Below are 23353 nucleotides of genomic sequence, written 5' to 3' on the forward strand. Positions count from 1 at the left end.
TTTTGCAGTACTGTGTGCCCATTGCTCTTGCTGTACTGTGTGCCCACTGCTCTTGCTGTACTGTGTGCCCATTGCTCTTGCTGTACTGTCTGCCCATTGCTCTTGCAGTACTGTGTGCCCATTGCTCTTGCTGTAATGTGTGCCCATTGCTCTTGCTGTACTGTGTGCCCATTGCTCTTGCAGTACTGTGTGCCCATTGCTCTTGCTGTACTGTGTGCCCATTGCTCTTGCTGTACTGTGTGCCCATTGCTCTTGCAGTACCGTGTGCCCATTGCTCTTGCAGTACTGTGTGCCCATTGCTCTTGCAGTACTGTGTGCCCATTGCTCTTGCTGTACTGTGTGCCCATTGCTCTTGCTGTACTGTGTGCTCATTGCTCTTGCAGTACTGTGTGCCCATTGCTCTTGCTGTACTGTGTGCCCATTGCTCTTGCAGTACTGTGTGCCCATTGCTCTTGCTGCACTGTGTGCCCATTGCTCTTGCTGTACTGTGTGCCCATTGCTCTTGCTGTACTGTGTGCTCATTGCTTTTGCTGTACTGTGTGCCCATTGCTTTTGCAGTACTGTGTGCCCATTGCTCTTGCAGTACTGTGTGCCCATTGCTCTTGCTGTACTGTGTGCCCATTGCTCTTGCTGTACTGTGTGCCCATTGCTCTTGCAGTACTGTGTGCTCATTGCTCTTGCAGTACTGTGTGCCCATTGCTCTTGCAGTACTGTGTGCCCATTGCTCTTGCAGTACTGTGTGCTCATTGCTCTTGCAGTAGTGTGTGCCCATTGCTCTTGCTGTACTGTGTGCGCATTGCTCTTGCAGTGCTGTGCCCATTGCTCTTGCTGTACTGTGTGCCCATTGCTCTTGCAGTACTGTGTGCCCATGCTTTTGATGTACTATGTGCCCATTGCTCTTGCAGTACTGTGTGCCCATTGCTCTTGCAGTACTGTGTGCCCATTGCTCTTGCTGTACTGTGTGCCCATTGCTCTTGCAGTACTGTGTGCCCATTGCTATTGCTGTACTGTGTGCCCATTGCACTTGCTGTACTGTGTGCCCATTGCTCTTGCTGTACTGTGTGCCCATTGCTCTTGCAGTACTGTGTGCCCATTGCTCTTGCTGTACTGTGTGCCCATTGCTCTTGCTGTACTGTGTGCCCATTGCTCTTGCTGTACTGTGTGCCCATTGCTCTTGCTGTACTGTGTGCCCATTGCTTTTGCAGTACTGTTTGCCCATTGCTCTTGCAGTACTGTGTGCTCATTGCACTTGCAGTACTGTGTGCCCATTGCTCTTGCTGTACTGTGTGCCCATTGCTCTTGCAGTACTGTGTGCCCATTGCTCTTGCAGTACTGTGTGCCCATTGCACTTGCAGTACTGTGTGCCCATTGCTCTTGCTGTACTGTGTGCCCATTGCTCTTGCAGTACTCTGTGCCCATTGCTTTTGCTGTACTGTGTGCCCATTGCTTTTGCAGTACTGTGTGCCGATTGCTCTTGCTGTACTGTGTGCCCATTGCTCTTGCTGTACTGTGTGCCCATTGCTCTTGCAGTACTGTGTGCCCATTGCTCTTGCTGTACTGTGTGCCCATTGCTCTTGCAGTACTGTGTGCCCATTACTTTTGCTGTACTGTGTGCCCATTGCTTTTGCAGTACTGTGTGCCCATTGCTCTTGCAGTACTGTGTGCCCATTGCTCTTGCTGTACTGTGTGCCCATTGCTCTTGCTGTACTGTGTGCCCATTGCTCTTGCTGTACTGTGTGCCATTGCTGTTGCTGTACTGTGTGCCCATTGCTCTTGCAGTACTGTGTGCCCATTGCTCTTGCTGTATTGTGTGCCCATTGCTCTTGCAGTACTGTGTGCCCATTGCTTTTGCTGTACTGTGTGCCCATTGCTTTTGCAGTACTGTGTGCCCATTGCTCTTGCTGTACTGTGTGCCCATTGCTCTTGCAGTACTCTGTGCCCATTTCTCTTGCTGTACTGTGTGCCGATTGCTCTTGCAGTACTGTGTGCCCATTGCTCTTGCTGTACTGTGTGCCCATTGCTCTTGCAGTACTGTGTGCCCATTGCTTTTGCAGTACTGTGTGCCCATTGCTTTTGCTGTACTGTGTGCCCATTGCTTTTGCTGTACTGTGTGCCCATTGCTCTTTCAGTACTGTGTGCCCATTGCTCTTGCAGTACTGTGTGCCCATTGCTCTTGCTGTACTGTGTGCCCATTGCTCTTGCAGTACTGTGTGCCCATTGCTTTTGCTGTACTGTGTGCCCATTGCTTTTGCAGTACTGTGTGCCCATTGCTCTTGCTGTACTGTGTGCCCATTGCTCTTGCAGTACAGTGTGCCCATTGCTCTTGCTGTACTGTGTGCCCATTCCTCTTGCAGTACTGTGTGCCCATTGCTCTTGCTGTACTGTGTGCTCATTGCTCTTGCAGTACTGTGTGCCCATTGCTCTTGCAGTACAGTGTGCCCATTGCTCTTGCTGTACTGTGTGCCTATTGTTCTTTCAGTACTGTGTGCCCATTGTTCTTTCAGTACTGTGTGCCCATTGCTCTTGCAATACAGTGTGCCCATTGCTCTTGCTGTACTGTGTGCCCATTCCTCTTGCAGTACTGTGTGCCCATTGCTCTTGCTGTACTGTGTGCTCATTGCTCTTGCAGTACTGTGTGCCCATTGCTCTTGCAGTACAGTTTGCCCATTGCTCTTGCTGTACTGTGTGCCCATTGCTTTTGCTGTACTGTGTGCCCATTGCTTTTGCTGTACTGTGTGCCCATTGCTCTTGCTGTACTGTGTTCCCATTGCTCTTTCAGTACTGTGTGCCCATTGCTGTTGCAGTACTCTGTGCCCATTGCTCTTGCAGTACTGCGTGCCCATTGCTATTGCTGTACTGTGTGCCCATTGCTTTTGCAGTACTGTGTGCCCATTGCTCTTGCTGTACTGTGTGCCCATTGCTGTTGCTGTACTGTGTGCCCATTGCTCTTGCAGTACAGTGTGCCCATTGCTCTTGCTGTACTGTGTGCCCATTGTTCTTTCAGTACTGTGTGCCCATTGCTCTTGCAGTACAGTGTGCCCATTGCTCTTGCTGTACTGTGTGCCCATTCCTCTTGCAGTACTGTGTGCCCATTGCTCTTGCTGTACTGTGTGCTCATTGCTCTTGCAGTACTGTGTGCGCATTGCTCTTGCAGTGCTGTGCCCATTGCTCTTGCTGTACTGTGTGCCCATTGCTCTTGCAGTACTGTGTGCCCATGCTTTTGATGTACTATGTGCCCATTGCTCTTGCAGTACTGTGTGCCCATTGCTCTTGCAGTACTGTGTGCCCATTGCTCTTGCTGTACTGTGTGCCCATTGCTCTTGCAGTACTGTGTGCCCATTGCTATTGCTGTACTGTGTGCCCATTGCTTTTGCAGTACTGTGTGCCCATTGCTCTTGCTGTACTGTGTGCCCATTGCTGTTGCTGTACTGTGTGCCCATTGCTCTTGCAGTACTCTGTGCCCATTGCTTTTGCTGTACTGTGTGCCCATTGCTTTTGCAGTACTGTGTGCCCATTGCTCTTGCTGTACTGTGTGCCCATTGCTCTTGCTGTACTGTGTGCCCATTGCTCTTGCTGTACTGTGTGCCCATTGCTCTTGCTGTACTGTGTGCCCATTGCTCTTGCTGTACTGTGTGCCCATTGCTTTTGCAGTACTGTTTGCCCATTGCTCTTGCAGTACTGTGTGCTCATTGCACTTGCAGTACTGTGTGCCCATTGCTCTTGCTGTACTGTGTGCCCATTGCTCTTGCAGTACTGTGTGCCCATTGCAGTACTGTGTGCCCATTGCTCTTGCTGTACTGTGTGCCCATTGCTCTTGCTGTACTGTGTGCCCATTGCTCTTGCAGTACTCTGTGCCCATTGCTTTTGCTGTACTGTGTGCCCATTGCTTTTGCAGTACTGTGTGCCCATTGCTCTTGCTGTACTGTGTGCCCATTGCTCTTGCTGTACTGTGTGCCCATTGCTCTTGCAGTACTGTGTGCCCATTGCTCTTGCTGTACTGTGTGCCCATTGCTCTTGCAGTACTGTGTGCCCATTACTTTTGCTGTACTGTGTGCCCATTGCTTTTGCAGTACTGTGTGCCCATTGCTCTTGCAGTACTGTGTGCCCATTGCTCTTGCTGTACTGTGTGCCCATTGCTCTTGCTGTACTGTGTGCCCATTGCTCTTGCTGTACTGTGTGCCATTGCTGTTGCTGTACTGTGTGCCCATTGCTCTTGCAGTACTGTGTGCCCATTGCTCTTGCTGTATTGTGTGCCCATTGCTCTTGCAGTACTGTGTGCCCATTGCTTTTGCTGTACTGTGTGCCCATTGCTTTTGCAGTACTGTGTGCCCATTGCTCTTGCTGTACTGTGTGCCCATTGCTCTTGCAGTACTCTGTGCCCATTTCTCTTGCTGTACTGTGTGCCGATTGCTCTTGCAGTACTGTGTGCCCATTGCTCTTGCTGTACTGTGTGCCCATTGCTCTTGCAGTACTGTGTGCCCATTGCTTTTGCAGTACTGTGTGCCCATTGCTTTTGCTGTACTGTGTGCCCATTGCTTTTGCTGTACTGTGTGCCCATTGCTCTTTCAGTACTGTGTGCCCATTGCTCTTGCAGTACTGTGTGCCCATTGCTCTTGCTGTACTGTGTGCCCATTGCTCTTGCAGTACTGTGTGCCCATTGCTTTTGCTGTACTGTGTGCCCATTGCTTTTGCAGTACTGTGTGCCCATTGCTCTTGCTGTACTGTGTGCCCATTGCTCTTGCAGTACAGTGTGCCCATTGCTCTTGCTGTACTGTGTGCCCATTCCTCTTGCAGTACTGTGTGCCCATTGCTCTTGCTGTACTGTGTGCTCATTGCTCTTGCAGTACTGTGTGCCCATTGCTCTTGCAGTACAGTGTGCCCATTGCTCTTGCTGTACTGTGTGCCTATTGTTCTTTCAGTACTGTGTGCCCATTGTTCTTTCAGTACTGTGTGCCCATTGCTCTTGCAGTACAGTGTGCCCATTGCTCTTGCTGTACTGTGTGCCCATTCCTCTTGCAGTACTGTGTGCCCATTGCTCTTGCTGTACTGTGTGCTCATTGCTCTTGCAGTACTGTGTGCCCATTGCTCTTGCAGTACAGTGTGCCCATTGCTCTTGCTGTACTGTGTGCCCATTGCTTTTGCTGTACTGTGTGCCCATTGCTTTTGCTGTACTGTGTGCCCATTGCTCTTGCTGTACTGTGTTCCCATTGCTCTTTCAGTACTGTGTGCCCATTGCTGTTGCAGTACTCTGTGCCCATTGCTCTTGCAGTACTGCGTGCCCATTGCTCTTGCTGTACTGTGTACCCATTGCTCTTGCTGTACTGTGTGCCCATTGCTCTTGCTGTACTGTGTGCCCATTGCTCTTTCAGTACTGTGTGCCCATTGCTGTTGCAGTACTCTGTGCCCATTGCTCTTGCGGTACTGTGTGCCCATTGCTCTTGCTGTACTGTGTGCCCATTGCTCTTGCTGTACTGTGTGCCCATTGCTCTTGCAGTACTGTGTGCCCATTGCTCTTGCTGTACTGTGTGCCCATTGCTCTTGCAGTACTGTGTGCCCATTGCTTTTGCTGTACTGTGTGCCCATTGCTTTTGCAGTACTGTGTGCCCATTGCTCTTGCAGTACTGTGTGCCCATTGCTCTTGCTGTACTGTGTGCCCATTGCTCTTGCTGTACTGTGTGCCCATTGCTCTTGCTGTACTGTGTGCCATTGCTGTTGCTGTACTGTGTGCCCATTGCTCTTGCAGTACTGTGTGCCCATTGCTCTTGCTGTATTGTGTGCCCATTGCTCTTGCAGTACTGTGTGCCCATTGCTTTTGCTGTACTGTGTGCCCATTGCTCTTGCTGTACTTTGTGCCCATTGTTCTTTCAGTACTGTGTGCCCATTGCTCTTGCAGTACAGTGTGCCCATTGCTCTTGCTGTACTGTGTGCCCATTCCTCTTGCAGTACTGTGTGCCCATTGCTCTTGCTGTACTGTGTGCTCATTGCTCTTGCAGTACTGTGTGCCCATTGCTCTTGCAGTACAGTGTGCCCATTGCTCTTGCTGTACTGTGTGCCCATTGCTCTTGCAGTACTGTGTGCCCATTGCTCTTGCTGTAAACCGATGACTCTGTTGCTGGGTACAACAACACCATTACAAATTTGCTGATGACATCACAGTAGTGAGCCGTTTAATAAGGGGTGATAAGTCAGCCATACAGGAAGGAGATTGAAAACCTGGCTGATTGTTGACTTCAGGAAGGGAAAACCAGAGGTTTACGATCTGGTGATCACTGGGGGATCAGGGGTAGGGAGGGTTGGCATATTTAAATTCCTGGTAGTCCGTCTCGAAGGATCTTTCTTCACTTCAAAACCCTGGCAAACTTCAACCGAGGTGTAGTGGGAAGTCTGCTGGCGGGCTCCATCATGGTCTGGTGTGGGTGCATCAGACCCTGTAAAAGGTAGTGGACACAGCCCAGTACATCTCAGGCAAAACCCTCCCTACCATTGAGCAAATCTATCTGGAATGCTGCCGTCAGAGAGCAGCAGCAATCAGCAAGGATCTACACCACCCGGGTCATGCCATATTCTCAATGCTGCCCTCAGGAAAGAGGTATATATACCACAAGTCTTGTGCCCACTAGGAACAGGAACAGTTATTACCTCTCCACCATTAGACTCCTAAACAACTGACTCAATCAGAAACTAATTTAAGGAGACTTAATTTGCACATTATTTATGACTGAATTTCTTTCTGCATTTGCACAGTCAGTTTATTTACATCTCTTTCTTTGACCATAATACCATTAGACCCAGGAGCAGAAATAGGCTATTCTGCCCATCAAGTCTGTCCCGCTATTCATTCATGAGCTGATCCATTTTCCCACTCCACCTCACTGCCCGGCCTTCTCCCCATAACCTTTGATGTCCTGGCTAATCAAGAAGGACTGAGACAGATTAGGAGAATCAATCTCTGCCTTAAATACACCCAGTGACTTTTCTCCACAATCACTTGTGACAACAAATTCCATAGATTCACCACCCTCTGGCTGAAGAAATTCCTCCACATCTCTGTTCTAACTTCCAGCCTGAAGATGAGCTCTCTTCTCCGAGACTCTCCCACCATGGGAAACAACCTTTCTACATTTATTCTGTCATCGCCTTTCAACATCCTTCATTCTCCTAAATTCCAGCGAGTAGAGGCCAAGAGCCATCAAACGTTCTTCATACGATAACTATTTCATTCCCAGGATCATGCTTGTTAACCTCCTTTGAACCCTCTCCAACGTCAGCACATCCTTCCTTAAATGAGGAGCTGAAAACTGCTCACAAATGGGGTCTCACCAGTGCAAGTTTACCTTCAGAGTGTCCTACACGTGGACTCCCAGCTCCCTTTACATCTGGGAATTTTCCATTTTCTCTCCATTGAGAAAAGAGTCTGCCCTATTCTATCTTCTACCACAGTTCATGATTGTACTCTTTCTGACATTCCCACTGCCCATTCAGTCCTTCTGCAGCCTCCTTGGTTCCTCAAATTTACCTGCTCCTCCACCTGCCTTCATATCATCTGCAAACTTGGCCACAAAGCTGTTCATTCCATAATCTAAATTCTACTCTCACCTCTCTTTTACTCTTTACATACAGTGAAACTTTCAGAATCCAGCACCTATTGGGATTGTTAGATGCCAGATAAGAGAATTTGCCGGTTGCTTGAGATAGCGTGGATTGGTGAGCTGACTGCTCGGGGTGGCAATTTTAAACTTTTGTATTTTGTAACCTATTTATTTTACACGATTTGTTTGCCAGTTGTCTGAGTCTGCTGGTTGTTTGAATTCCAGAAAATGGGGATTTTACTGTACTTGAAGAATCTTTTTGATATTATTTACTTCACTACTGTCACAATTCATCTTTTCCCCTTATGAGTTTTTGAATTACCTTCTTCAAGTTTTTAAAAAGTTCCATCTCCTCTCTCTTCCCTCTAGTTTTTGCTTCCTTGTATCCCTCCCTTTTCCTTTCACTTTGGCTTTGACTTCACTTGTTGTGACATTTTTCCAGTCGAGTATTTCCTCTCTTTTGGTGTATAAAATTGTAATGGGAACTTATCTATATCTCACATTAACGATCTTAGAAATTAACAATTTCTCCAAACTTCCTGATCAATTGCTATTCCCAAATCTTTTTCCCACTTTAATCTGGATTCTAATTTATGCATTTTATTCTGTAATAATGAATACATTTCAGATACAATTTTTTTCTTCCTACCTTCCATAAGTATCCAATAATAGGGCTCTAACTTGAAAATAACAAAAAGTGTACTTGGTAGTATTTCAATTTTTTTTTCAATTCTTTAAAAAGTCTTAATTCCTTTCTGATCCCATATTTTAAATACACCAATTATATTTAACTCCTGGATAATTTCTTCAGATTTATGTTTTTGGTGTCATAAAGAAGTGGGTTCTTTTTTACATTCTTCTTGGTTATGTGACACTGTTAAATCTTTTCGGACACAATTTAAGGAGTTTTTAGAGAAAGTTTTAAGATTAAATTGTCAATGGAACCAACATTTTTATTAGGTAATGTTAAAATTTTGGGTTTGAAATTGAGATTAACGGGTAGGTGTCAAATTGCGTTTTTGAGATGAGCTTTAGCTATAGCGAGAAACTTTTGCGATTACTTGGAAAATTGAGATTGATTTAAGTTTTCAACAATAGCATATGGAATTGAGATCATTCCATTGGAAAAGATAACGTACAATTTACATGATAACCATCTTTATTACTGGAAAGTAAGAAGCCCCTATTTGGGTTATATGGGTTTAAAGTTTTGAACTTTATGTGGCCTGTTGTGATGGTGTTACCCTTATTCATGGTACTTAATTATGTTATTGTATCTCCTTATTTCCTCTATCTTTGTGGTTGGGGTTAGTAGGGAGGGGGAGGGAATGGAGGGAGGGTTAGAGGGGTGGGGGGAGGGTAGGGGGAGATTTGGTATATACCACATGTTTTCTTGTATATGAATGATCATACTTGAACATATTTGAATGTAATGTGGTTTAAAATATTTTTAAAAAGTTCCTTTTTCTTCATCTGTATTTATCCTGCATCTTCCCCAGTTCTTGCAGAAACCCCATCATTGCTGCTCTGCTGCCCCTCCCCTCTGGTGCCCTCTTCCCGTCTCCTGTGACCACTTCCTCTCTCATGGCCCACTGAAATACTGACGCTTATGACTTTAGTTTCTCCTTGCTGAATCTCAAATTGAACTCAGTCATAATGTGATCAGTGCCCCCTAATGGTACCTTTACCCCAAACTCTCTAATTACTTCTGGTTTGCATTTCTCTCTTTTGCATACATCTATTTTTCTCGCATAGTTTTTTTTGAAAATATTATTTTTCAAATACAGCACGCTTGTCCGTTGATCATACAGAATTATGAAATGATGCATAAAGAATACATAATTTTATATTTCCTCCCCCCCCTCCCCAAAAAAAGTAGGGAAAAAAGAAAAAAGCCGACCTGAATGTATCATAGATATAATCTTAAACCTCTAAATTAACTCGGGTGAGTTGGAGCGGTTCCAGCAGATGCTGCTCTTACCAATGAACTCTTACCAATGAAATCCATATGAGATTTCCAAATCTTATAAGATTTTTTTTCTGGTTGATTCCATAAATTATACGTTATTTTCTCTAATGGTATACAATTTTGCCATCTATTTACCCCACGTTACCTCCATACATTTCTTTGCTACTGCTATTGCTATACTTAGAAACTTCCTTTGATAAATATCTAACTTCAAATCATGAATATCACCTAACAAAAATATTTTTGGGTCTTTTTGAGCTTGTATCTTCATAATTTGTCCCAATAAAGTACTTGTATCTTCCCAAAATTTCTCGACTTTTTCACATTGCTAAACTGCATGTAAAAAGGTTCCTACCTCTTTATTACATCTAAAACATTGATCAAAGCAATTTGAATCAAGTCTGTGTAATTTATGTGGAGTATTATTATAATTGATGTAAATAATTAAATTGTACTATTTGATATCTGACATTAATTGTTTTAGTTACACTTTCATAACATAGTTTTGACCCTATTTCTTCTTGGATTTGTATATTTAAATCTCTTTCCCATCTCAATTTGCTTAGCCAAAGGTTCTGGGGAGAAGACCGGGCAATGGGGCTGTGTGGGAAAAATGGATCAGCTCATGATTGAATGACGGGGCAGACTCGATGGGCTGAATAGCCTATTTCTGTTCCTGTGTTTTCTGGTCTTACAGGTTGGCGTCAGTGTAACAACCTCTCCCTCACTGTCAGCAAAATGAAGGAGTGAATCATGCCTATCAGGATCAGGAAATGGTGGGGATGTGGAGCACGTGTCCCTCCATTCATCAATGGTGATGGGGTGGGGATAGTAGAGGGCACTAATTCTTACATCTTGTATCTTGTCTGAGTACCACAATGATAGGGGGTGGGGGGGGGGGAACTTCTCTGACCACGACCAAAAACGGACCTAAAAATGTATTGCCGATGATTTCATTTGTACTCAGCATCTGATGCCTCTTGTGTCAGTGACCAACAATAGTCGGCCAGCACCGTTGGATTCCAGTTGCCCTGATGACGATCCTGGTGAAACATTTCACTGTGTTCGTCACCAAGATCAGCAGGGAAGAAGTCCAAGTGCAAATACAGAAAATGAATTTTCAATGACATGTTGGAATTCATGGATTTGTATGTTGTCAATCAGCTGAATGTAGTTTGGTAAATGAGTTAATATGGTTAAGAAAAGGTACATGATAGGGACATTTTAAGGTGATTTTCGTGATCAATAGCCCAAAATCTGTAAAATAAACCCAGAAATGTTCCGGAAGTAAAATCTTTGCTGTCCAAAGTTTTCATTGTATTATAAAGGATTTTGTAACTTTTTAACAACACAGTTACATCTCTTGCAATAGGTGACGATAACCACAAGGCTGTTAGTGTCTCATCTCAGTGGCATCCGACACTATGAGAAGGATGTGAAAAAGGTATGGGAACAAAAAGCAAAGAACAAGAAGGACCAGAAGCTTCTTAAAGAGACTACCGTGGACCCCAAAACCTGCCAGAAGAAGGAAGAGTTTGAACATGGAGAATACTACCTCAAAGAAAAGTTTGGGAGTATTTCCAAATCACTGAAATTATTTGAGAACGATCCCTTGGTTTTCAAACCTGGTAAAAAAAAAATCAGTATGCTGTAAAATTATAACTTTTATATTGCAGAGCTCCAAACTTTAGTTCACATGGCGTTAAAAATAATAATGTTGGGGGGCTGAAAGGGCCTATTACCATGCAGTAAATGTAAAATTTTAAAAAGTTAAAGATGTGCTTTGCAAACTGTCTTCATCCAATCAGAAGTAGATAAAAAGAGGAAATAGAGGCATGAACTCCCAGCCCCCACCTCACCCACCTGAAAAATGCCTGAAAATGGTTTGAGATGTTCAATCTGACTCATACCTGCACATTGAGGAACAGTTGTTATCCAACCTCGATCAGACTCTTAAACAACAGACTCTAGATGAGTCTGTTAAAGATGCACAAGTAGACTCCTCTGAAAGTCAGCACATTTAAATTTCTATGCATGCCCCTGTGGAAAGTTGTTTTGCCATTAATGTTATTGACACTTTGTACTTCTGCATCTCACAGGAAGTCAATTCTTGTATTCAACACATGCCTGGACCCTTCTCAGTGCTGTTGTGGAGAGGGCTTCCCAACAAAACTTCCTTCAGTTAATGGAGAAACTCTTCCAGGATCTTGACATGCTCAGAACTCTGCCAGATGAATATGAACCAATCATATACAACCGAGCAAGGTAAGGTCCGCAGGTGAACTCCAGTGTTGATGGAGTTCTCCCCACCAATCCACTCCCTACACTCCACCCTCCCCACCAATCATCCCCTTGGCACCTACCCTGTGATCGCAGCGCCCACATCTCCTCCTTCACCACCATTCGGGGCCTCAAACCGTCCTTCCTATTGAAGCAAAAACTTCACTTATGAATCTGCAGGGCTCATCTACGGCATCCGGTGCTGTCGTTGTGACCTCCTCTACATCGGGCAGACTGAGAGATTGCTTTGTTGAGCACCTCGCCTCTCTCTGCAATAGAGTGGATCTCCCAGTGGCCACCCATTTCAATTCCCCATCCCATTCCCTTGCTGACATGTCTGTCCATGGTCTCATGCATTGCCAGATTGAGACTGCCTGGAAATTGGAGGAACAACCCCTCATCTTCCATCTGGGCACCCCCAACCCCTTGGCATTAACATCGACTTTTCTGACTTCCTCCCCTTCTTCTTCCCCCTTTCACCTTTCCCTCAGCTTCTCTCTCTCTCTGTCTCTCTTCCCTTTCCCCTCTGCCTCCTTTCACAGAGTCAAAATCAATTCTCACCTTTCCTTTAGTGAACACTAAATCCTTAGAGGTAGGTATGTTGGTACAACATGATGAGCTGAAGGGCTTGTACTGTGCTGTTATACTCTATGTAAAACCATTTCCGAGGATTCTTGGATGGAGATTGAATGGACAGGCACCTTTGTGGCCAAGGTGCAAAACTAGATGAGTTGTGTATTGCTTTTCTGGTAGTATCTTCAAAGATGTCAGCAGGGTTGCAGAGCAGTTTGAAATCATTATTGACAAAACTGATAAAACTACCTTCCGTCGTCAAACTGCTTCGCTTCTCTCTCTGAGAAACCCGCTGCTCCTCAGCTCTACCCACAAGATCCTAGTGCCTGTCTAAAAGCCTGTTAACTGTCCCCATCCCCCCACCCCCCGGAAAGGCATTCCAGGTACCCACTAGTCTCTATGTAGAAAGACTTACCCCGATGTCTCCCCGAAACTTTTCTCCCTTCACTCTGTACACGTCCTCTGGTGTTTGCTACTTCCACCTTGGGAAACAGGTGCTGGTTGTCCACCTTATCGATGCCTCTCAGAATCCTGTAGACCTCATTGTCACCTCTCATCCTTCTTTGCAGCAGAGAAAAGTCCCAGCTCTGCTAACCTTGCCTCATAAGACAGGTTTGCCAAACCGAGGAACATCCTGGTAAATCTCCTCTGCACCCTCTCCGTAGCTTCCACATCCTTATAATGAGGTGATCAGAACAGAACACAGTTCTCTAAGTGTGGTCCCACCAGAGATTTGTAGAGTTGCAACGTGATCTCTCGACTCCTGAGCTCAATCCACCCACTAATGAAGCCAAGCATCCCATCGGCCTTCCTAACTATCTTATCAACCTGCACAATGACCTTGAGAGCTGTGTGGATATGGACCCCCAAGGTCCCTCTGTTAATCCACACTATTAAGTATCCTACCATTAACTCTGTGCTCAACCTTAGGTTTGACCTTCCAAAAATGCATCACTTCACACTTATCCGGATTGAACTCCATCTGCCACTTTTCCGCATAACTCTGCATCCTGTCTATATCCTGTTGTAACTTACGGCAGCCTTCAACACTAACCACAACAGCTCCATCCTTCATGTGATTTGTAAATTTACTGACCCATCCCTCTACTTTTGTCCAGGTCATTTATAAAAATCACCAAGATCTGGAGTCCTGGAACAGATCCCAGTTGAACTCCACTAGTCACTGATCTCCAGGCAGAATACTTCCTGTCCACGACTACTCACTGCTTTCTGAGCAGAGCTAGGGCTTTTCTCTCTGCAGTGAGATTCACTCTGATATTTCTCCTGGTATCTCCCTTCCCTCTGCTTTCTGGTTACTGGGCCACTCCTTAACGTGGTTACCCATTGCCTCTCTGCCTGCCACTCCTGAAACTGTGAGGTGGGAATGCATGAAGCTTACTTCCCACGTAACTTACAGCATTTCTGAATGAATGGTGCATGGCGCTTCCCCCAGTTAGCGTTTATGGTCTGAAACCCAGCACACAGGTGAGATTTAATCCTCTTCCCTTTGAATCATCAAATTCTGCAAAGTTGTCACAGACAACTCAAAGATGGAGCCTTTGAGGTTCACTTCAAGAGTTTAACATGATATCTTGGAGAGCCTCCAGTAAGCCTAAACCGCCATCTGAACTCTAAATTTCAGCGGTTATGGTCAGAATCAGGTTTATTGTGTCACAAAATGTGTTGTTTCTCGGCAGCGGTATTGTCCAAAAATTGCGATAAATTACATTTCTGTAATATACTACTTAAAAATAAATAATTAGTGCAAAAGAAGAGAATGTGAGGTAGTGTCTGGGGTTCATTGTCCATTCAGAAATCTGCTGAATGGGAAATAAGGTGCTTTTGTATTGTTGGGGACTCATCTTCACGCTCCTGTACCTCCTTCCTGATGGGAGCAGTGTGAAAAGGACATGGCCTGGGTGGTGAGGTCTTTGGTGATGGACACTGCTTTTATTGAGATGTGACATCTTGTCGATGTCCTCAAGGAAATGAAGAATGATGGCCACGATGGCGTTTGCCAAGTTCACAGTTCTCTGTTGCCTTTTCCTGTCCTGTGGATTGGCACCTCCGTACCAGAAAGTGATGCAGCCAGTCAGAATTCTCTCCACGGTGCACCTGTAGAAATTTGCAAGAGTCTTTGGTGACACGCCAAATCTCAAATCTCACCAAATATAGCTTCTGGCGAGCCTTTTCATGATTGCGTCAACACGATCGCCCCAGGATAGATCTTCAGAAATGTTGGTACCCAGGAATTTGTACATATTTACACAGAATCTTGTTAAACAGACAAGCTAGCCTAATTGTTTCTTTATTAAGTGTCTGATGAATCTTTCAATGGGTTAACTCAATCGTTCTTTTAAAGACTTAATGGAGGTTTATCACAGTTAACTCAATCAATCTTACCAGGACCCAGGATCAATCAGTCGTTTAACAGTCTCTCTGACTTACTGTAGGCTCTTCCTTCTCAAAGACTTCTTGTCTTGTTTATTGGAACTCTTGACATCTACTCAGTTCGCGTCAGTAGTTTTAAATTCAGCTTGCTCGTAAAAATCAAGTATCCCATTCAGCACTGGGTGATGTTAACCCTTTCTACCCCAAAGGTGTACAAGATAACGTGATCATTCGTAATGGTTGTGTTGGAAAGGGTTCCTTAAAACATAATCCTATCTATTCTCACGCTTTATATGAAAAACTGTCATTCTGTCTGATTAAAGGTGGCTGTTGGGAAAATTTCACAACACCTACTGACTAAAGATCCCCCCCTTTCACCAAAGCTTGCAGACAAGGGCAGTTCTGTTGTAGTCTGGCACACCTTGCTGAGGCCCAACGATAACTCTTAGGCACCTCCTCTTACTTACCCCTTGAACAGGACCCCACGAAGAAACATCTCCCGGACCATCACTAACCTCATCAGTTCTGGTCATCTCCCTCCCACAGCCTCTCACTCGATTGTTTCCCAACCCTGCACTGCCCAGTTCTACCTCCTACCCATTCGTCCCAGTAGACCCAAGTGTTTCCACCGAACCAGTATCTTACATAATTTTGTCTGCCTGGTCCAGTCCCTTCCTACCTTCATCCGCAATACTTCACATGCCCTCCATCTCTTCAACAACTTCCAGTTTCCTGGGCTCAACCTCCTCATTTCATTATGGACATACTGAAAGTTTCAAATCCCTTCATTTCTCTCTCAGTTATGTAACCGACCAGTCCCCTTCCACCACCTGGCAGAACTTGTTCTCACACACCATAACTTCTGCTTTAGCTCATCCCACTTTCTCCAGGTCAAAGGGGTAACCACAAGGGCCCCAACTATACCTGCCCGCTTATCGACTGTGTGAAAGCCAGCAGAGGGAAGGCTCCTCAACTCAACCTCTGCTGTAATGACCACTACACTGGTGCTCCCTCCTGCTCCCATGATGCTTTATGTACTTTGCTGCCACCTTTCCCCCTGACCTCAAGTTCATTTGGTCTGTCTCCATCTCGGGAGAAACTACCTACAGACATTTTCTATAAGTTACTTACTCTCATAGCTATCTTTTCCCTCCCTCTCCCATGTAAGGATCTAAGCCTTTCTCTCAATTCCTCCATCCACCACTTCTCCTCCCAGGTTAAAGTCTTCCGTTCCAGAAATTCCGAGATGTCTAAAAAAACACGTGGCTTCCCCTCTATTGCCATCAACTCAGCCCTTAACACACCTCCTCTATTTCTCGCACCCCGATGTGGCACAACAGGATTCCCCTTGTCCTCACTCCCGCCTCACCAGCCTCCAATCCAACATTTTATCCTCTGCAGTTTTTGCCACCTATTAGGTGATCTCTCCACCAGACACATCTTCCCCTCTCCTCCCTTTCTCTCTCTGGGATTCCGTCTTCCACTCATCCCTTCCCTCGAAGCACCCCCTTGAAACCTGCCCCTCTGACCACAAGAAAGGCTTCACTTGCACCTACACCTCCTCCCTCACCACCGTTCAGGCCCCAAACAGTCCTTCTGAGTGAAGCACCTGTGAATCTGCAGGAGTCGTCCACTGCATCTGGTTCTCCCGTTGTGGCCTCCTCTTCATTGGAGAGACGACACAGACTGGGGCCATTTTGTTGAGCGCGTTTACTCTATCTGCTGCAACAGCAGGGACCTCCCAGTGGCCAACCATTTCAATTCAACACACCACTGCCACACTGGCATGTCTGTGCCTGGCCTCGTGCACAGCCGAATGGAGGCTATCCACAAATTGGAGTTGCCACACTTTGTATTGCGCCTGGGCACTCTCCAACCAGTTCCTCAAGACTCTCTTTCTCTTTCCCTCTGTCTCCTTACCTCCAGCTCCCGTTCCATTCAGATTTTGGATTCCTGGTCTTATTTTTGAATTTTTCCATGCCCCACAGTAACAGGCCCTTTTGGCCCCCGAGCCCGCGCTGCCCAAATATCCCAAGGAACCTGGTACGTTTTAAAAAGGGTTGGAGCTCCTGACGAAAACCCAAGCAGACACAGGGAGAAGATACAAACTTCTGACAGACAGTGCTGGATTCGAACCCTGGTGCTGGCGCTGTAACATCAGTCGGCGAGCTGCACTGCTCCGTTCAGGTGAATTACTGAATCTTCTCCCTTTCCTCTCTGGCACAGATACTATATTTATAATGAGAAGGGGCGCCTGGTTAACTGTCCGTATGTGGACTGCTCCTACAAATGGGCTGGAGGCGGCTTCATCTCCACGGTACAGGACCTGCTGAAATTTGGCAACGTGATGTTGTACAGCTACCAGGCACAGCCACCGCAGAACGAGCTCCCAGGCTATCTCAGGCCAGCCACTATGAGGATGATCTGGAGCCCTGTGGGGAAGACGGAACTGAACTGGGACAAGAATGGCAGCTATGCCATGGGCTGGGGCGTGGTGGAGCAAGGGCAGCACTGGGGGCAGTGCCGCCAGCAGAGACACTACATCACCCACACAGGTGGCTCAGTGGGTGCCAGCAGTGTCTTGCTGATCCTTCCCAGGAACCTCCCACACCCGTCAGATCACCCTTCGCAGGCTGCGAACCCTCCCCGAGGGGTGGTGGTCGCCATTCTTTGCAACCTGCAGGCCATCAACCTCAACCCTACGGCTCTGAAAATTGCATTGGAGTTTGACAAGGTTGGCAGGGCAGACCTCTCCATTTCATCTTCTGAACCTATCAGCCCAACCCCAACAGACTGAGCAATAGCAGGACTACAAATCACCTGAGGGATGATTCCATGGTGGGGGGGGGTGGATGTTTGGGGCTGGAGGGGGGAGGTTCAGGGATGGAGAGGGAGTTTTTGGGAACAGAGAGGGAGTGCTTGGGGACAGAGGGGGGGTTTGGGGACAGAGAGGGAGTGCTTGGGGACAGAGAGGGGGTTTGGGTACAGAGAGGGGGGTTTGGGGATGGAGAGAAAAGGGTTTGGGGACAGAGAGGGAGGGGTTTGTGGATGGTGGGGGTGTTGGGGACAGGAGAAAGGGGAGGTTCAGGAATGGAGGGAGTGTTTGGGGACAGAGGGGTTTTGGGGATGGAGAGGGAGGGATTTGGGGATGGTAGGGGTGTTTGGGACAGGAGAAGGGGAGGTTCAGGGATGGAGAAGGGAGTGTTTGGGGACAGTGAGGGAGGGTTTTGAGGACAGAGAGGGAGGGGCTTGGGAATGGTGAGGGTGTTGGGGATAGGAGAAAGGGGAGGTTCAGGGACAGAGAGGTGGGTTTGGGGAGGGGAAGGGTTTGAGGACGGTAGGGGTGTTGGGGACAAGAGAAGGGGAGGTTCAAGGACAGAGAGGGAAGAGTTTGGGATGGAGATGGAGTTTGGGGACAGAGGATAAGACACACTTGTGTTGAGAGCTTTCATCTACAACAGCTTGCTGCCCCAGGTTAGGGACAATTGGGCAAATTACCTCTGTCGCGACATATAACTTTACGGCGCAGTCCAGGCCTTTCGGCCCTCAATATTGTTCCGACATATATATTCCTACCAAAAAAAAAACCTTTCCTATCTTTGTTACCTTCTTTCATCCATGAAGAGTCTCTTAAATACCCCTAATGTTTCTACTTCCACCGCCACCCCATCAAGGTTTTCCAGGGACCCACAATTTTTTAACCCAGGGTTAAAAAAAAACATATCCCTGATGTCTCCCCCAAACTTCTCTCCCTTAACTTTGTACAAATGGTGCTTGCTATTTCCGCCCTGGGAAAAAAGTGCTGACTGTCTAACTTATCTATGCCTTTTATAATCTTGTAAACCTCTATAAGTCTCATCCCATCCTTCTTCACTCCAAGAAAAACCACACCCTAAATACTCAAGTGACTGAAGTAATCTGCAATCTGGAGCACCCTTCAGCTGGACTGAGAGGGAAGATGGCTAGTGTTACACGCTGTCTTCAGAAAGGATTCTGGCCCAAACCCTCAACAATTCCATATATTTCTCACTGATTCTTCAGCAGATTGTTCTTTGCTCATAAATAATCCTTGGCATTTGAATCATTGCTTCATTAAAAAAAAAGAGGCATGGCAATTGTTAGCGTAGTGTTGAATGCAACAATGATACAGGGCCAGTGACCCAGGTTCGAATCTGGCGCTGTTTGTACGTTCTCTCCATGTCTGCGTGGATTTCTTCTGGGTGCTATGGTTTCCCCTCACTCTTCAAAACATACGGGGGTTGTACGTTAGTTGTACGGGCTCGTGGGCTGGAAGGGCATGTCTAAATTTGTTTTTTAAATGGCTGGTTATTTATCTTGAAAACTTTTTGCCAATAAGATAGCTTGTGTGCAGATTGAAAATCAAAAGTCTGCAGATGCTGTGATTGTAGAGAAAACACAGAGAAGCTGGAGGAACTCGACAGATCTCACAGCGTCCACAGGAGATAAAGATCTATGTGTAAATTATATATGCAGGATAAATGGCTCAGGCTCAAAATGTTGGTTCTGCATCTTTATCTCTTCTGTATAAAGTGCACTGTTTGACCTGCTGAGTCTCTAACGTTGTGTTTTTACTTCACCCACAGTGTCTGGAAGCTTTCTTGTTTTACTCCTATGTGCAGATCCTGTAAAGATGACTCTACAAAGCAATATTTTTTCCAAAAGCAATTAAATGATGGTTCTTTATTTCTTTGCAACAATCTTGGAGAATGATTTTGACCTGTATTTAAGGAATGGGACACAGGCCCTGACTGTGTCCCGGTGAAGCGTCCATTGGTTGTCAGCAGGCAGATTCTCCTCAAAGTCCAGAGGTCCGATGTTGGGGAATCCCACCGAGCTTTTTTTAATGTCCATACAAAACTCAAATAATTTTGCAAACATTGAAGCCTTGACTACTTTGGTGTTGTCTAAGGAATTCAAAGCAGAACTAGGCTCTTTGATGACTGCTTTCTTCCCCACAGTTTAATAAGATCATGCCTCACCTTTCACTTTGATTGTCCTGCACTAACTTCATTTACCTTGTTAGAACCACAGAACACTACAGCACAGAACCAGACCCTTCTCTCTGCCAAACTATTATTTCCTAGTCCCAATGACCTGCACCCATTTCATATCCCTCCAATACCCACCCATCAGTGTACCTGTCCAAATTTTTCTTTACTGTTAAAATTGAGCCTACATTCACCACTTCAGCTGGCAGCTCATTCCACACCCCCACCACTCTGTGTGAATACATTCCCCCTAATGTTCCCTTTAAACTTTTCCCCTTTCACCCTTAACCCATGTCCTCTGGTTTGTATCTAACCTACTCTTAGTGGAAAAATGCCTGCTTGCATTCACTCGAACTATACTCATAATTTTAAATACCTTTATCAAATCTCCCCTCATTCCTTCTGCATTTCAGTGAATAAAGTCCTAACCTTTTTAATATTTCTCTGCAACTCAAATCCTGAAGTCCTGGCAGCATCCAAGTAAATTTTCTCTGCATTGATGTATTTACTGCAGTTAAAAACTGTACACAATACTCTAAATTTGAACTCACAACGTCACCTTAACATCCCAATACTTTTGATTTACGATTCCATCTCCTCATGACACACTTTCAGGGAATTCTAATCTTGTTAATAGCGAAATATCTTTTAATCTCTTTCTTGAACAAACTTAGTCAGTGAACGTCCATAGCCTTGCAGTCTATTCTATTTCAAAGATGTCTTTGGATTTCTGTCCTGAATAGCCAAACCTCATTTTGATACCATGACCCGTGGTTGTGACTTGTCTGGTCCCTGGTCAAAGGAGCATTAATTCACCTGTTACACATGTTTCAATTGAATTACAACTCCATCCCAATGCTCAACCTGCTCAGCCTCCATTCATCAGGACAAAGCCCTCCAAAAGGGAGTGGACACAGCCCAGACTATTACATCTGCAGGGAACGCTGCCGTCGAAGGGCAGCAACAACCATCAAAGACCCTCACCACCCAGCACACGCTCTGTTCTCGCTGCTGCCATCAGGAAAGAGGTATCGGTTCCACAAGCCCCGCACCAAGTTCAGGAACAGCTGCACCCCCTCCATCAGACTCCTCAATGACAAACTCAATCAGGGACTCATTTAAGGACACTTACTTGTGCACTTTATTGAATTTTTTCTCTCCGTATTGCAAAATCAGTTTGTGCACGTTCCTTTATTTGTTTACGTTGAGTCAGGATTTTATTTACAACATCAAAGCTTACATTGTGGAGAGAGTGGTAAGCAGAAAGTTACATGGTGTGCATGTAAAGGGCAACCTATCCTGGACCCACATTACATCATTAGTCAGGAAGGTGCAGCAGTGGCTACATTTCCTAAGGAGGGGAAGGCTACCAGCCCCATCTGGACAACATTTTACAGGAGCACAATTGAGAATGTCCTGTCTGGCTGCATCAATGTGTGGAATGGTATTTGCAAACCATTGGTCTGGTCGAGAGTGTTCGATCCCCTGGTGGAGCAGTGGGCGAGAATGTTCAATCCTTTGGTGTAGGAGTGGGTGAGAATGTTCGATTCCCTGGTGTAGCAGTGGGTGAGGATGTTTGATCCCCTGGTGTAGCAGTGGGTGAGAGTGTTTGATCCCCTGGTGCAGCAGTGGGTGAGGGTGTTCGATCCCCTGGTGTAACAGTGGGTGAGGATCTTTGATCCCCTGGTTTAGCAGTGGGTGAGAGTGTTTAATCCCCTGGTGTAGCAGTGGGCGAGGATGTTTGATCCCCTGGTTTAGTAGTGGGTGAGAGTGTTTCATCCACTGGTGTAGCATTGGGTGAGGGTGTTCGATCCACTGGTGTAGCAATGGGTGAGAGTGTTTGATCCCCTGGTGTAATGGGTGAGAGTGTTTGAGCCCCTGGTGTAGCAGTGGGTGAGAGTGTATGATCCCCTGCTGTAGCAGTGCGTGAGGGTGTTCGATCCCCTGGTGTAGCAGTGGGTGAGGATGTTTGATCCCCTGGTGTAGCAGTGGGTGAGAGTGTTTGATCCCCTGGTGCAGCAGTGGGTGAGGGTGTTCGATCCCCTGGTGTAGCAGTGGGTGAGGATCTTTGATCCCCTGGTTTAGCAGTGGGTGAGAGTGTTTGATCCCCTGGTGTAGCAGTGGGCGAGGATGTTTGATCCCCTGGTGTAGCAGTAGGTGAGATTGTTTGATCCTTCAGTGTAACAGGAGCCAAGAGTGTTTGATCCCCTGGTGTAGTGGGTGAGAGTGTTTGATCCCCTGGTGTAGCAGTGGGTGCGGGTGTTCTATCCCCTGATGTAGCAGTGGAGGAGAGTGTTTGTTCCCCTGGTGTAGCAGTGGGTGAAGATATTCGATCCTCTGGTGTCGCAGTGGGTGAGTGTTCGATCCCCTGGTGTAGCCGTGGGTGATATTGTTCGATCCCCTGGTGTACCAGTGGGTGAGGGTGTTTGATCCCCTAGTGTAGCAGTGGGAGAGGATGTTCGATCCACTGGTGTAGTAGTGGGTGAGGATGTTCGATCCCCTGTTGTAGCAGTGGATGAGGATGTTCGATCCTCGGGTGTAGCAGTGGGAGACAGTGTTCGATCCCCTGTTGTAGCAGTGGGTGAGGGTGTTCGATCCCCTGGTGTAGCAGTGGGTGAGGGTGTTTGATCCCCAAGTGCAACAGTGGGAGAGGATGTCCGATCCACTGGTGTAGAAGTGGGTGAGAGTGTTTGATCCCCTGTTGTAGTGTGTGTGGGTGTACGATCCCCTGGTGTAGCAGTGGGTGAGGGTGATTGATCCCCTGGTGTAGCAATGGGTGAGGGTGTTTGATCCCCTAGTGTAGCAGTGGGAGAGTATGTTCGATCCTCTGGTGTAGAAGTTGGTGAGAGTGTTTGAGCCCCTAGTGTAGTGGGTGAGGGTGTTCGATCCCCTGGTGTAGCATTGGGTGAGGATGTTCGATCCCTTGATGTCGTGGGTGAGGGTGTTCAATCCGCAGGTGTAGCAGTGGGTGAGTGTGTTCGATCCCCTTGTGTAGTGGGTGAGGGTGTTTGATCCCTGGTGTAGCAGTGGGTGAGAGTGTTTGATCCCCTGGTTTAGCAGTGGGTGAGAATGTTTGATCCCCTCGTGTAGCAGTGGGAGAGAGTGTTTGATCCCCTGGTGTAGCAGTGGCTGAGGGTGTTCGATCCCCTGATGTAGCGGTGGGAATGATTGTTTCTCCACATCAGTGCGACTGGACGCAGACTGGGAGACTCGTTGAGCACCTTCACTCTGTCCACTGCAACAGAAATGATCTCCATCTGGTCAACTATTTTAATTCCACACCCCGTTACCACACTGACATTCCTGTCCACTGCCTCATGCCTGTCAAATCGAAGCCACATGTAAATCTGAGGGACAACACCTTATCATCCGTCTTGGACCTCTCCAACCAGACGATATTAATATCGACCGCCACTTCCCTTCCCTGTATCACTCTTCCTTCTCTCTTTCTCCAGCTCCCCACCCCTCTTCCCTTCCTTCTTCCATCAGAGATCTACCCTCCTCGCCCTCGAACCTCTCCCCATCTCTCTTCTACCCTTCCA

The 23353-nt window shown here is 46.5% G+C and overlaps 1 protein-coding gene across 1 annotated transcript in view; it reads left to right on the forward strand.

The window, feature by feature from the left end:
• The window catches only part of lactb (lactamase, beta), a 145111-nt gene extending 127452 nt beyond the window's left edge, over positions 1-17659 (forward strand). The window contains exons 4-6 of the mRNA XM_069902953.1: positions 10931-11186; positions 11658-11823; positions 17029-17659. Coding sequence (XP_069759054.1) covers positions 10931-11186; positions 11658-11823; positions 17029-17599 — 993 coding nt within the window. The 3' untranslated portion in view covers positions 17600-17659. The remainder of the gene's footprint in view (positions 1-10930; positions 11187-11657; positions 11824-17028) is intronic.
• Positions 17660-23353: the final 5694 nt, after the last annotated feature.

This window comes from Narcine bancroftii, chromosome 11, assembly GCF_036971445.1.
Source record: "Narcine bancroftii isolate sNarBan1 chromosome 11, sNarBan1.hap1, whole genome shotgun sequence".
NCBI classification, from domain to species: Eukaryota; Metazoa; Chordata; class Chondrichthyes; order Torpediniformes; family Narcinidae; genus Narcine; species Narcine bancroftii.